Source organism: Haliotis asinina, chromosome 3 (genome assembly GCF_037392515.1).
Source record: "Haliotis asinina isolate JCU_RB_2024 chromosome 3, JCU_Hal_asi_v2, whole genome shotgun sequence".
NCBI lineage: Eukaryota > Metazoa > Mollusca > Gastropoda > Lepetellida > Haliotidae > Haliotis > Haliotis asinina.
Window position 1 is genome coordinate 5753129 of NC_090282.1, and position 17001 is coordinate 5770129.

General features: G+C 37.2%; 1 protein-coding gene across 1 annotated transcript; it reads right to left on the bottom strand.

Annotated features, from left to right (window-relative positions):
- Positions 1 to 1106: 1106 nt before the first annotated feature.
- Positions 1107 to 16668, bottom strand: LOC137277356 (enhancer of mRNA-decapping protein 3-like). The gene is made up of 7 exons (XM_067809050.1): positions 16548 to 16668; positions 15820 to 15985; positions 14578 to 14909; positions 12180 to 12503; positions 10539 to 10692; positions 7914 to 8131; positions 1107 to 5843 (listed from the first exon to the last, which is right to left on the bottom strand). The coding sequence occupies exons 2-7, from the start codon at positions 15981 to 15983 to the stop codon at positions 5518 to 5520; spliced, it is 1518 nt and encodes a 505-aa protein (XP_067665151.1). The 5' UTR covers positions 15984 to 15985; positions 16548 to 16668; the 3' UTR covers positions 1107 to 5517.
- Between the last annotated feature and the right edge of the window lie 333 nt (positions 16669 to 17001).

Genomic DNA, 17001 nt, shown 5'->3' on the forward strand with positions numbered 1-17001 from the left:
GTATTTTGTTCTCTAGCATCAAATCAATCCCATGCTTTCAACATTTCAAAGTTCAACCATACATTCAATTAGACACATATATACTCCTTGGTCCCCTACTCTCCATTGGTGTGTTACACTGAGGAGCAACAGAGAGCCATCATCCCTTCAATGATAATAACAAAGCTCTCATCAAAGCTGGACATTGGAAGGGGGTTAGACTACCACAGTGAGACTATTAGGCAAGAATTTAGAAACTGGTCTTGAGTTTTCTAATTGTGATAGTTGTTGAGACAATAAGAGAGTGAATAACATGCAGGAAAGTGTGTTTTGTTCATGTTCCTACAGACGGTGGGAAAATTCCTGGTTTGCTGCAACAGTTGTTGCCATTGGGAGTCGCAAAAAAACTGGCAGGACCAAGGAGGTAAGATAGCATGTCCAGCACACTCTACATTTAGTACATATACATATATATATCTCTGTGTGTGTGTGTGTGTGTGTGTGTGATTATTCATTGTAAAAGAACGTTTCACACAAACCACAGGGCTTCAGTTGCCTCATGGGCCTACAATCCAACCAAAAGAACGAGCAGATTGCTGCCTGTTCTGTACATAACACTGTGTACTGTTTCATCAGGCAACACATTCAGTTTCATGTCAGCTACACAGCAACAAAGCTCTTTTCTAATTTCTTCTGTAGTCTTGTCCCACCCTCGAAGTTCATAATGATCAAATGAATTCTGGAACACATGAGTTCTTTATACACCTTCTTGTGGCAGAATTCCCTTTCCTAAAAACGGTCTTTTCACTTTCCTCTTCACTGAAGCTGGATGTCACAAGCTTTCAATTCATTTCCTTTCAATTCAAAGCACATTCCTCCATTGCCATGGCTCCTTGAATTCCTAACTGGAAAACATGTCACACTCTAAATCTAGTCCATACTATCCTTAGTACATGAACATGGCAGTGGTCAAAACAAAATACCTTCAATCAATGATGAAGTTCAAAACAGTACAAGCAATCATAAATCTGCAAACAACTCCAAATGTCTCATGGCTTGCTTACCTGTCAGTAAAAGAAAACAATTTTTGTCTACGTTTTTTTTCAATGCCTGTATACAAAGACATCTTTTTTTTGTAAAAATATTGAGAAATCTTTCACAAATTGCATAAACCTCAATCACAGAATACATAATATTCATGACTCCCCCAAGAAATTCATTTTCAAACTTTCAAACATCACAAAAGAGTAATCACAAAGTACTGCAGCACGCTCTTTCCATCACTTACATACACAACAATTGTATCATTCAAAACAATACTGCATAGGCGGCTCAGTCCATCATAATACATACATCAGTAAAACTGAACATATTCATATCCATAAATATTTTTTTTTTGCTGTTTTTGTATTAATGTAAAATATAAATCTCATTTGCAAATATGAATATGTTCAAGGTTTTGCTAAAAGTTGATGGTGAAAACAGTCAAATGAAAATGAGAACCTTCTCTACAATATTGTATGCAATATGGTATATTGTTATTCAGCTGCGAAATGTGATATTTTGGCATTTTCAGAGCTGTACAAGTACTAAATACATATAAGACATTGTAGATGTGTGAAACAATTCTCTAATAAGCATTTAAACGTGTTCTTGCTGTTCACTATTTACAAGATTGTGGACAGCAGTATGGCTCACATATGATGAAAGCTGTACAACATCTGGTGAGGACATGCAGATAGATTGAATATCGAACAATGGCTGCAATGAGTGCCCTTATCTACCTCATGTTCAGCTGTAGAACAAAAAAGATACGATTTTGCAACAGAAAACTGAAACAGTCTGGTCAAAATGTTTCTTGCCTATTTTAAATAAAGCTCAATACCACATGAACGAGTTATTTAAGATATACAGTTCACTCTACCTCCATGTATAGTGTAACAAAGCACCCTTTTGCCCTGAACTATTATGGTTAGGGCTAAAGTAGGATTTATTACACTATATATGGTGGTGGAGCAAACTGTATTTCTTTTCTAAAATGCAAAATTTTTAAAATTCTAAGGATAATTTCAATTAATCTAAGGCAGAAAACAAACAGCAGTGTCAGTGACCTAAATTAAGAATCCTCGCACAGAGCTAACTGATACACTATTCCTTTAAAGAGTCTGCCCCAACAGCAAAACAAACATTACCAGAAAATTATAATAATAAAGTTTGGTGATGGTTTACGTTTGGGTTAAATATCTTCTCAAAATCATTTCAATTACATCTGTGATTAACTTATACCATATGGGGCAATATGAACGTTGCATTTGTGCTACCAACGCAAGTTTAGGTCCATCAAGATGAAGCTGACTAGTCAAGCAACATTCTATGAGTGCATTGTGGCAATTCAAACATGTGAACTCTACCCCGTCGGTGGAAAATTGTGAGTCGAACCAAGAGACATTTTATCCATTGGAAAACATAAACGTAATGTTTCCTCCAGTGATGTCAGCTTAGTGAAACAACTGCAAACCAGGAAACGGGATGCAACTGAGTAGTTTACTGTAGGAGGCTGTACAAGGCGATAACAACTGACATGCATCGTGAGTCTGTTATATTGTAACATAATGCAAAAGTTTTCAATCACTTTTGGGCAGCTTGAATGGCCCAGTGACGCCAACACATTGTTATGTAATGCAAAAAGTGCCCATTATCATATGATAATGTACTGTTGGTGCCTTTGATCTTTCACCGAAGCATTTTAGAATTCCATTCAATAAAAAAAACCCACATGTTCATATTATCTGTGTAACACTATAAAAAGAACTAGTTAACCCAAGTTTGATTCTGGCTTCACGTTATGTTATGGATTTCTGTCATCATGATTGTCATACAGCAACATAAATACACATACAGTAACCTGCTCTACAGCTCAACATAAAGGTAAAGTTAAGCAATGTCATAACCTATTTTAGTAATAATCTCTGTAGTTCCTGTTTTGAAATTCTGAATAAAAACAGAAAGAACTTGCGACTAAAATTTACCAAAGTATTCATCCAAGAAGTGCTACCATCTAGGCAGACCGTAACATAACCTCCAGCTGTGGTAAAAGGTGTCCTACTTGTAATAATGGCTGTTGTTGCCACTTACTTCCCATTTACTAAATCTTTTCACAGTGATACTGCTTTACTATTTCATTATGCTCTGGTACTTCCTTAATAGTTAGACCCAATCTGAAGTTCTTTGATGAAACAAATCAACAACTGACAAAAAATAATAATGATAATAAAATTCCGTTAACATAAGCATTTGAGATTATGAACGTATGAATAAATATGTATGCATCATATGGTGAAAATATTCACATACACACTGCAGTTTATCTGGAAAGATATTTTTTACTAAGAACATACATTATTTGAATGTGTACTATACACCAATAGTATAGGGTACACACCTCAGATGGCCTGACAAATATACTCTCCATATGATCAAAACAAAACTAAGTTTCATGTTGTGGAATCGATGACAAGGAAACAATGTAGTAGATATATTACATACATCACAAGCACTTGAATAACAAACATACCGGTTTAGTATTCTTAACTTGACACTTAGCTGTATAAATATAAAATACACCACTACACAAATATGTGGACATGATTCTAAGGAAAATCGTGAACATATTGTTAAGAAATGAGAAACAGCAATTGCTGATTATCTGAAAATGTCATTGTCCACCATAGTGATATAAATGTTGGTCATGATACATATGTTGGAATGTTCCAATATCAAGGACATGTATATACACTCCTTGTCACACAATGGGGAAGATGGTAAAAATACACTGTAGTAACAAGGGTAATGGTCTCAGCTATTCATGTCGATATTCAAATCAAAAATGGCATAAACTGTACAGAGAATATTCCAAAATAATTCAAACATTGTTAAAATATATCACACATATCAACATGTTCAAAATAAATCAACATTTTGTTAGTTAAATTCAAATGAAAACTTCCAATTAGCTGAGCACTGATCTTCATATTTCTGCTTTGAAAGGATGTTTCATTTTCCAACAGAATGACATGGGTTGCTCATAAGGAACAAATGGATCTGTGGGGTTACTGAAGTCAAACACGATAAAATGTTTTTCAAGTAAGTTACAAAACAGCTGCATGACAAATATATTTGTTGAAACTATCACATTTTTTTAACAAACTGGCATGAGAATCCATGTTCAGCTAATTGATAAATGTTAAAGGGTTAAACAACAGTAACCCATATTCTGTTTTCAGAGTAGATACTGTCAGCAGAGCATAGGTTAAAGCAAAACCAAAATTGTTAAAATGGTAACTTCTATGTGAAGAGTTAAAAGATAAAGTGACTATTGCCTTTTCCCTGTTCAGAATAACAACAATAATATGGAGGTACGTCCAACACACGAAATGTCAAGGTCGCATGCTATAAGCCACTGACAAGTTTCTGGGATGGAAAACAAGTCAAAGTTCATCACAATAATACATCTTCTGTTGGATGTCACTGAAACCTCCTCTAGGGTCTATAGAAATACATCATCATCTATATGGCACTGGTAACGAAGTATTTCAGCAATACCATCTCTCCAACCAACATTAAAGAAATGCTTTCAGGTAGTCAATAATTATAGCATTGTGTCATTTAGCAGTTTGTATGAATGATTGTTCCAAGGAATAAAATATCATCTGTTTATGAGACAGAAAGCTGTAATACTGTCACTCAAAGGTCAAAATTGAATCCACAAACTGCAATAAAAAGGGATGAGCATCAATTTCATACACTGAGAGATAGTAATATTACCATGATACAAACTCTTGAGTAATGGTAATATACATGCAATGGTACATGCAATTTTTCCATTGTGATATATAACATTAGACACTGAACTCTGAATAGGGCTAAGTTATTGTCACTGTTGAATGTTTTGATAAAATATATTCCCATTAAGTCTGTCACGACTGTACAAAATATGCTTTGATAGTAAAAAATCTAGTAGCAAGGAATAGAACAGTGTCCATCAACTAAAGAGGAAGGATGAGTATCTCCTATTTACGTGTTCAGTAGGATGGTAGGGACACTAGGTTTTAGCTTATTTGTTAGTCACAATTTACACAGCACCATAAATGCACAAATACACTGAAAAAGAGATGACCATGGATAAAATATACAGTCATATCATCTCTTTGCTACAACGGTTTAAAAAACTAGTCTATTTTAGATTGGGACTCAGTATCTCAAAGCACTTCGCATTAGTTTGGAGCAAATCACAAGGAACACCAGAGTAATAGGTTACCCTGAAGATTCAGTCAGTTCATGTACATGTCATATTTGGTATATCTGTCATACATCTCCAAGAGTGTGAATGTTCCCTGAAAACTGAAGATATGCACAACCATGAGTGAAGAAGGAGCTGTATCATGTTCCTGCTGTTGGAGACAGCTGTGCATGTAAGTACATATGTTTGTTGTGTGCCTCTTATTGCACAGCAGCAGTTCCATTCTACTGCTTTGTGAATCATCTTCTGTGGAGTGGAATAACAAACTTATGACTAAATGGGGACACATAACGAACCCCTGATTCTACAAACACCTTCTTGGGCAGCCCCAGGTCACACAGGTACATCTGACTTGCTGCATTCTTCAGGCTCAGAGGAAGACATATGCCAAGGCTCCATTTGGAGTCGAGTGCAGCTCCCTCAACGGGTGGGTCTATGGCAAGACAGGGAGCACGCTTGTTGCGAGCCCACTCTGTGAGACTTTTGTACCATGACTGGTCCTTAAGGTTGGGGTTCTCATGGCTGTCAAGGGCATTCACTATCATGTCAGGCATGGTAGGTAGTTCTAAACAGAGGAAAACAAATATATTTCCTTTTTTGAATATAATTATAATGGACATTTTATCATTACCTGTGCTCTTGTCCTTCTGTCCTTGGCAAACTGCCTAATAGTTATGGATATAAATAAAAGCATCAGTAAACATTTCTCAATTGATCACCATTTAACCTTTCATACTTGTTTTGTTTTTCTTTGCAGATGAATGTCATGGGGCCTTCTATTATCGCAGTAGTAAATGTTGTTGCCCTCGGGATTATCAACAGCTACTGACTTTTGAAATTTCATATATATTTTCAGTTGACTGATGTTTAATCTTTATTTCTGTTACAAACAATGTGCCACATAATCACAACTCATTCAACATGATCGCGTCAATCTCAGTTGCCTCACTTGATCCGGAAATTGAAGCAACTCTCTATTATCGCGGTATTGCTATTTCACTTACTACGGCAAACGATACAAGCAAATGACACTGTCAAACGTAAACTAAGACAAGTAACGAACCTAAACAGTTTTATTATTATTTATCACATTTATCGCCAAAACATAGTAAACTTCTATTCATTTGGATACAAGGTAACAATAACGTAACAAAAAATTGTTTTGCTGCTTTGAACGTAACATACAATTTGCTGTCATATGCAGAGTCACTTCCTTTTATATTTTTAGCACAGAAAATGTGCAAATGATCTTCTAGTTGTGGCATGATTACTCTTGATGATGTAAGTTTTGATTCAAGTTAGATGTAATGGCAGTAAGGGTCATACACAGTTTCAATATATTCCAGAAGTTACTGAAAAGATAAATGCTTCAGTATTTCCACAATTAGAAATGAAATTCCGATAAAATAAATGACCTTTTCAAGTTCGATTATTTCTTTTTTAGGTAATTTGTGTGTGTAAACAGCCAATGGGGGGATGATGTTTCTGCTTTCACTTGCTGTGATAACTAAAGCCATTTCAATACATGTTTAAAGTCCTCAGGAGAACTAAGGTCTAAAAAATAATGCTGTGATTCAAATTTCCCAACTGATCATTGTATTGTATTGGTGGTGACCCCATTTTCTAAGTGGTATGAATAAAATAAACTTTCAGATATCATTGTCTTTTTCCTGGCACCAAAGGACAGTCAGTCATTCTGATAGCGAAAGCTGATATGATGGCCGCAAAAATGATTGAAGAAAACAATTTGTGAATGCAAGATTTCATTACATACATTTCAATGTAAAAGTTCTTCATAATGAATCTGTTTACCAACCAAGTATTAAAATTGGTTTTAATTATTTTATCCAAGGTGGTCCAAAAATAAAATACTTCGTAATATCTAAAGTTCATTTCCATGTAAATCCTTATCAGTCAAAAGTGTAAACAATGGTTGCATGTGGCCAGTAAATTTCCACTACTCTGTAGCCTTAACCTTCATGTTTAATGTCGAAGCTCACAGGTCACATCAAAGGTCACATCATGACCTCTCCAAAGCTCATGCACATAGAAGCACATGCTTGTCAGTGTATATTTGACCTCCATGCTGCCTGATTGTCACCCAGCTGTCTGTAAGCTGAACTACATAAAGACTCATATTTGAGTACTTTGTGTCAGTTTTTTGTGGTGTTGCATTAACACAATTACACACTGATGTGTGTTAACATTTCATACTCTACTTCTAAAAAAAAATATATTAAAAAAATACAACTCGTACCTAAATTTTAAAGAAGCGTTATTGGAATCACCACATTTCTTTTTATTTGGCCACCTTTTGATATGTCTTCAATTGATTTGGATGGGATGGGGTGCGCTACCTTCGCGCAGATGTCACAGAGTTAGAACATACACAATACTTCAATGCAGCAAATGCATACATGTGTTTTAGTATTATTTCTTACGATTTTATCTGTGACCGGGTCTAACACAGGATAAAAAAACATCCACTATTGGAAGCTTAGCATGAGTGCTGAGAGTGAAATACTGACAGATTAACTTTCATCATATGACAAAACTGGGTGTTCTTGAACGTTTATTGAGTACTATACATTCAAGACAGAATAGTTCAGTTGGTGATTTATTTGATGTGTATTACCTTTGGTACTGGAAGTTTTCTTCCCATCACAGAATTCAAAAAGCTGGAGCTCCTTCTCAAGAATCTGGTTCATACGGACAAAGTTTGGCACAAAGACTATTGTTTTAACATTGTGGTTGGCAAGATGCCTTGCACAGCTGATGCCCTGGGCTCCCTGTGTGTGTGGTCCGCACAACACAATCACAGTCGGCAACTGGTGGTCGTTCTGGGGATTTAGCCTGCATAACCAAAACAGCATTTCATTCACAACATAATTACAATGTTAACGTTACATAGACGGTGACACAACAGAGTGATTGAGTATGGTTTTATACTGCGTTTAGCAAGATTCCTGTCATATGATGGCAGGAGGACAACAGAAATGAGCTTCACATTTTGTACCATGTTGGGAATCAAACCCAGGTCTTCAGCATGAAGAGCCAGTGCTTTAACTACTAGTCTACCCCACCTAACCGACAAAATAAACATAAATATACAAAACTGTAGAGGTTATAAATTCTTTGAAGAAAGTCCTCCTTAGGGTACATGTAAACGTTTCTATGTCCATTAAATATCCCATGACAGTTGTAATCATATTTTGCAATAAAGTATTTATAAAACAAAAACTTTGTTTCATGTTGTGACACCACCCTGCAGACAGGGCCTACTAAGGCCCCCTACAGCCAAGAGCAGGTAACTCTAGCTGTCAACCTTGTACTTCACTTTTCATGCTGAACAAATCCAACTGAATGATAGGAGGTGGGTGGCCATACCCCTTCCATCAAAGACAACTTCCTTCAAAGAAATCATAACCTAGACAGGTTTGTATAATTTTTTTCTCAGAAGAAGTCCTCCTTGGGGTACATATAAGCATTATACAGACTCCCAAAACTCGAAAGCTGGGAAGTGGTATTCTGTCTGACATAGGGTACATTCGAAGTGGCATTCTAAGGAGATATATAAATGACACTTACCAAGTCACCTGACCGCTGATGTCAGTCACGGCAAGGACCCCTAATGTCAAGCCTATATTGTGATTGGGTGATCGAAAACACACTCAGCTATTAGTCCTATGAATGGCATTACAGTATTGTTTCTTGAAGGACGAGTACACCTACCACAACACCTGCTTACTGGAAGTGAAGGGTGACCCATATTAGCTGAGGTCTGGCTATGGCCAGATGACCCCCTTGTGCCATCGAGGCGTAAACACACTCTCAACCACTGGGGGTCAAACAGCACATCCTCTCCCACTGAGTAGCATCAGCCAAGCTCCGGAAGATCGAACTGAGACCAGCTACCAAATAAAAGAGGATCAATTACCTTGCTAACAAGCTACGGCAAAATGCGGAGCTGGACCTTGAAAGTCTTGCATAGAGCGAAAGCTTCACCAACTGTTGAGTTGGGGTCATCCAATGGGATGACCACCTGCAGCAACACAGCGATGTAAGCCATATTAGAGGCCATCTTGCCTGCCATATGGCAGAAGTAGACCGTACAGTTACAATTCATGAATGAAAAAAGCAACCTTTAAATTCAAGCTAGAGCCTATATGGTAGAAAAGGAACCATATATACAAGTTGAGACTCTTTTCTCACTCATGTTCAAGGGAAGGGTCAAAGCAACTTCTAAATGGACCACGCATGTCAGTCACTTAGAACAACAGCATGTAAAGTGAGGTAAGAGGTTGACGGCTAGAGTTACCTGCTCTTGGCTGTAGGGGACCTTAGTGGGGCCCTGTAAGGGTGGTGTCACAAGACAAAACCAAGTTTTTGTTTTGTAAATATTTTGTTGACAAATACAGCTACAACTGTCTTGGGGTTTTTACTGGACATATAAATGCTTACATGTACCTCAAGGAGGACTTCTTCTGAGTATTTTGACTATGCTAATGATAGTGATCTCTTCTGCAATAATAATATTATCTGTGAGCTTTCTATAAAACAACTTTTAACACTATTTCAGTAATAACACAAAATGTTTAACTAAGCAAAGCCTGAAATGATACAGACAATAAACTACCTTGAAGACATTTATGAGATTGGCTTATGTGCTGACATGCAAATGATCATAATAAGGATAACAATGACATTTTAACCTATGATGAAAGAAATATGCTAGGCATACAACTCAATAACAATTTTTATGCTACATGTCATACAGATTTGGACATTTACGGTAAAAAATGACAAGGAATGGTCACTGAAAAAAGAACTAGAAACGGATGGCAAAGAGACTGAATGAATGTTGTTAATCAAAGGCAATCAAGGGACATCATAGCAAGATCTGAGCAAGTTGGCTTTAATGCTGTGAACAGTATTCCAATTATTTGACTGTGTAAACTAAGTGTTGGAGGATGAAGCAGGTTTCGGTCTCCAACTCTTGTAACACCCACAAATACATGTATGACCTGACAAACCTTGAAACATCAAACCAACAACAATACATCACCAAGGGACACAACTCTGCACAGCAACTTGGGCAGAATACATCCCACAATGCCCTTATGCTCAATATGCACATTTGGAAATTATATTCAGCTCAAGCTTGGATTGTTGTGTGCTTGTGTGGCATCAGTTAAATATTGTGAGCCAAAGTTTGTTTCTTTAAAGACAGGGGCAATGACTGGAACATTTCCCAACCTACCTGTGACTTCCACCAAGTAACTGAAGCACCATCTCACTGGCAGACCTCCCCACCATCTCAATCTGCCGGTCCACACTCAGACCACACTGTTCAGCAGTTGACAGGATCTTGTTTCTTAGCTGGTATGTGACGCTGGGCACCACTAGACCAGCATCTGGGTCATCACCACACAGAGTCAGTAAGTTTGATAGAACTATGGGTGTCATGCATCATACTGTTTAGTCAACCAAATAGGCATCACCATATAGTGACGTTAATTTTTCATGACATGACAGTACATTTGAGAAACAAAATGTAAATTTTGATGAATTTAACTAGTTTGCCAAACTCTGCAAAGTTTGGTAAAGAAATAATAAGCAGTTTTAATGCTAAAAACATTTTGAAAAATGTTATTAATTCTGAGAGTATGGGTTGGATTAAAACAAACAAATGTTTGCCTCTATTTTTAACACATTCACTACTTTTTTCTCATGTGTTTGAAATGACTGGTGTCTGGATAATCACCCAATACAGGCTGTTGACAAAACTGAGGACACTGGTCGCAATGTTTTATGAGATAATGTGCTAACGTAAGTTCGGAAAGTGGACAAAGAGTCGGGGTGAGTGAGTGAGTTTAGTTTTATGCCACACTCAGCAATATTCCAGCTATATGGAGGCGGTCTGTAAATAATCAAGTATGGACCAGACAATCCAGTGATCAGCAACATGAGCATCGATCATGGGCGCAATTGGGAACCAATGACAAGTGTCAACCAAGTCAGCGAACCTGACCACCTGATCCCGTTAGTCACCTCTTACGACAAGCACAGTCGTCTTTTATGGCAAGCATGGGTTGCTGAAGGCCTATTCTACCTGGGACCTTCACGGGTCCAAAGTGTCGAGGTAACATTGCAAATAAGGTCAAGGTCATCCAAATTGACTGGGGTCTCCTTAATTCCCCAACGTAGGCTCTCAAAATATTTGAAGACATTGGGTACAACAGTTTATAAGACATCACGTTAACAAGAATCTGAAATGCAGTCAAACTCAAAGAGTCAGGGTGACTTTGAAGATAAGATCATGATCAACAAAATCAACTGGTGTCTGGGCAATCCCCCTATGTAGGCTGTCACCAAATATGAAGACACTGGGTACAACAATTCATGAGCTATCTCGTTAACAAGCGTTTGTAGGGTGGTCAGAGAGTCATGGTGATTTGAAAATATGGTCAAGGTCACCTAAATCGATTGGTGTCTGTGACTTTGAAGATAAGATCAAGGTCAACAAAATCAACTGGTGTCTGCCTGATCCCCTAATGTAGGCTGTCACCAAATTTGAAGACATTGGGTACAACAGTTCATGAGATATCTCAATAACAAGAAAGAGGATGTACGGACGTACAGCCTTGATGTCACTGAATACGTACAATACTTCCAACAACCATATCAATAAGCAAATAGGGAATGACAGAGCTGGTGCAAATAACATAAGTGAGATGTTTTGCTGTTCCTAGGGAATTTAAGACAGACGTTTTCTCCATAACTTGGGAAAGTGACAGAAAAGCAATTAGTATGAGTCAGGATAAGGAAAAAATGAATACTTTTCAAAGTGTAAAAGCCTTTAGGTCAAAGCTCATCACATGCCACTGTGATGTACACCTACCTGTGACAAAGTCGCCACCCCCTGATGCTGGCACATGTATCTGGCTCAGCTGCACAGGGCCAGACTGTAGGACATTCTCATCACAGCGATACTTCTCACCCTTCTTGTCTGTCACTCGGACAACCTCAGGAAACTGGTTTTCTATCTCTTCAAATACCGCCTTTTTGTCAAATAAAGCCAAGTTTTTTTCAAAGTCAAACTCTTTTGACAGAAACGATTCCACAGGGGCACTGAAACAGTCTTCACGTGGTGTACTCTTTCTGATATTGTTGCGTCCATCAATCTTTCGTGGTGTGGTAGACTTACGGCCTTTAGAGTCTGAGACTGTAACAAATCAATTGTGTACCAATTAATAGAGCATGTTATCCATATAAAGCACGTAACGCAACAATGAACCCCATCTTAATGGAAATAAAAGAAAAATATTTGTGACATGATGTTTGATTGGAGTTGAAAGGTGACAATGGAGACAAATTTTATGAATAACATCATCATGTACAGCATGTAATGTACTGTAGAAGGAAGAATCATAATTTCTCAGGCAAACCATACACTCTAAGCTGAGAAAGATTCCAGCTGTATCATGGAAAAGGACACTTGATGTTGAACAAATACCACTGTACAAATGTATATGAATTCATCAATGCCAAAACTGTTGTAAATTTGCCATTTTTCACACAACTGTAATCTCAAACTTCCATAAATGTCTTAGCCATGATACGGCTGAAATATTGATTACATGAAGTGACTTTACATTTTAACTCATTCACTCAATATATGTCATTTTCTCTTTCAGGTATCCTAAACACTTATTAGGAAAACAGAGCTCCAGGTAAGATGCATATTCACGTATAAGCTGTAGAAAAGTTGAAATACACAAGAAAAATAAATGCCAGCATATAAGAAAATACTCAATTTATTTTTAATGCTGTCAAAATAACAATGCATATTTACCAAATACATCAAAATCATGTTGCATATGATATCAGTTCAAGCCAATCATAACAAGCCATAAGTTTTTCCAAATCAAACTTTTTGGAACTAAATTGAAATAAAATTCCTGAGTAACTGAAAACGCATTTAAGATGAGCGACACAGAATACCAGTCATGGTTTGTAAACCCTCCACTGATTGGCCCATATATATAAAGAGCAACCAGTGAAATAGCTGTTGTCTTTCTAATGTCCTGTAAACAATTGATAATGTCGAGACAGCATCGTCAAAATCTTAAACACACACAAAATAAAGTATCTACTGTATTACACTACAAACAGAAAACTATTTCATTTGAGGACTGCTAGATAAATTAGTAGGCAAGTGCTGTGTTTCATAATCAGATTCAGTTGACAGTGATATTTTAACTGAACTTTCAACATTAGGTGTTCCCAACACCAAACAGATGTTGACTAGGGCACATAATACTTCGATATTATTTCCATAATGTGCACTTTCTGTGTAATGTCACAATGTATTGGCGTCCCTGCGCCATTCTAGTCTGCCCTCTTGCCACCGAAAACTTTTTGCATTATGTCACAATGTAACTGATGTCAGCTGTGATCGCCTCATACAGCCTCCTGCAGTAAACGACTCCACTGCATCCTGTTTCATGGTTTGCAGTTGCCTCACTCACCTGACATCATTGGTCAAAACATCATGTTTATGTTTTCCAACATTTAAATGTTCAACTCACAATTTAACAGCGACACGGTAGAGTCCGCACTGCCACATGTTTACATTGCCACAATGCAATTGTAGAATATCGCTTGACTAGTCATTGCAAGCATCCTTGTGCTTAAACAATAATAGGTAAGAGCGAATGTTTGCTTTAATACACTATACTTGGTGGTAGAGCGAACTGTATCTCTTAATTAGCTACAAAATAGCATTTTTTGTTATTCATCTTTAACCTGGAGGATCTTGTATTATTTCTATTCTTGAATGAAAACATGCTGCACTTCTTAAACTTATTATTTGAAAAAAAATACCTGGATTTTAAAAATTTGGTGGGTATCAAAAAGAATAACAAAACAAAAGAAAACAATAGATACAGACTTGAAATTTCGAAATACCAACGTAGTTTCATAAGTATGGGCATCAAACTCACGTTGTCAAAAGTTTATCTGGAGCCCTGTTAAGTGCACAATGAGGAGAGGCAAGAGTAATTCGCATGACTGAGTGAAAGATGTATTGATTGCCATGAAATGTTTGCCATGTATGCTGGCTGACACTTCCATGTATCTCATGACTCAAGCCAACAGATGTCATGTCATGACACCTAGAATCAGCACGCAAAAAGCTGTACAATACAGAAATTCTTGGTAACAGTTCCTTTGATTTATGACCAAGTTAAAATGCGCATCTCTCATCAGTGTATAGCCAGCTTTCAAACTTTACTCACATGAACTGCGTCTTGTTTTCTGCTCACCCTGTTCCCTTGTAGGTGTGTGTCTTGCACTGCCACTTCCACTATGGTTATAATAGAGACCATTGGAGTCATGATAGTCCCGAGTTGGGGTAATTCTCTGTCCATTAGCACTATGTCTGCCATTGTGATAACCATTTGTGTGAATGTGGTTGGATGGTTGAATGACCTTCACTGGAGAGGGACAAGTTGGATTGACTGCCTCTTCAACTTCTTTTGATAGTTTTGATGGGGTAGCTTGCTTGTTCAGCAAGCATCTTGCCTCAGATGGAGACTTCAGGATCTTCAAATCTTTTATGTCTCCCGCACTGAAGACAAAAGAACATCCCAAGTGAATATATTTATGTCCACAGCCATAAACGATTAAAGCATCAGTTTATCGATAATATTTTTGGTATCTTATTCTCATCACTCTTAATGACTGATCACACATTACTACAGGAGCTGCCATAGAGGTACTTTGTAAAGTTCCATGTTAGAATTGGTCCTCAGAAACCAATTCTTGTCATAATGAAGTGACGTACAGGATAAGGTGATTGATACATCCCAAACAGGTAGATCACAGAGATCTGTCACTGAACTGTCTGGCCCTGGGATGAGCATTGAACAAGTGTATCACAGAACTGGAATATTAAATAGAATAAGAGTATATGGATGACAACTTCTTTAAAACTAGAACACAATGTTTCAATACAGGTTCTTGCATCGTTTTCAAGTGTAAATGATATAGGGAGAGAACAGGCGATATATATATATATACTACGGAAAACTAATTAACAAGTGATGATAACAAAAATAGGGGGTAACAATGGATACAAGGATAAAAGTTGTGTTGTAGTACTAAAGAAGTTGTCATCCATACCCACTTATTCTATTCAACTTCCAACCTCTAAATATGCCACTCAAACAAGTCAACTGGAATACTGCTAAATAGGGTACTGGTGTACTATCAATGAAATTGATAAGACATTTTACAGATAATTCAAATGACCAAAATGATAACACAAACATACAGTCACAAGACCTTCAAGCCAACATGCACATATTTCATATATCAACACCATGTTCATGATGATCATCATTAAGATATATATTCAAATTATTCTATTCAAATTGTTCACATTTTGCCTCTGCACCATGGTCAACACTAACAAACTTCAACAGGTTCCAGTTAGCTTTAAAAATGTGCAAATAACACAAGATAAACAGGTAACTTACTTGATTGTCAGCTCGGGGACTTCACATCTGAGGCCATTCCTGTAAGCTTTGAAGATAGTGAGAGCCTGTGTGACATTGTCGATTTTCCTCACCTGGCCTTGATATGTTCCTAAAGCCTCTCCACAGTCCAGAGACACAATGCTGCCCACCCATTCACAAGTCATGCCTAGAGTAGATAGCATTCATTTGTTACATTGCATGCATTATCAGGAACCATAAGTAATCACAACTGGCAATTGCACATTATTGTGCAATAATCAGACAGCTAACAAAATGTGTCAGAAAAGATTACTCTGACGACTTTGACAGGTTTGTCTTCTTCTACAAGGTCAATGAAATGAAACTGTTATGTTTCAAGGAGTGTTTATTTTTAGGCTTTCTGGACAATTATGGATCAAAAAAGTATTTCTCGTCATTGCCAAACTTAACATAACAGCAAAACAGAATTGCAATTTCTCTCATAACCTTAATGCCAATAATGAGCTATTGTGGCTGGGACAGGAAAGTGACGGAATTTCTTTTAGACCTACAAACCAAACACACTCGATGTAAACAGAGGGACCTGTCAAACTACCGCACAACGAATCAAGATGCACAGTTATTGCGTGATAGTAAACAGACAAGATTCAAAACATTTAGATTTGGGAAGACAAAGGGACTGTTACCCTCTTCTTTTTCGCATGCTTAGCAAGATATATACTTAATTAGACAGTCCTTGAATCTATCACCTTTGTTATTTGTTGAAATATTCCGATATGAAGTGATATCTTCGACAATATTTCAAAATTGCACCACCATCCACTTGATATCAAACAACAAACATGGCTTCCAATAACCTATATATCGCTTGTGGCCGTGATCAAATATATCTAAATACAGCCGTATTTCACTGGTGTTGCACAGTCATAGACCGATGTATCATAGAACTAGTAGTAAAAACTAAGCGACAAAAGTACAAATCTCCAAATAGGTCCCAAGTATTGCAAGCAATATCAACATGTATTATTATCAATGATGTAAGCGATAAAAACAAAACTTCCAGACCTACACCAGTTACTTCCCCTTTCATGTAATTTTCGTTTTGTTTGGCTTGTTTGGTTGAAGTGTCCTTGACCCGATTTCGACTAATTTAACACAGAGTTGTCCAATATTGTGCGCATTAGGGTGTTATATAAACACCGA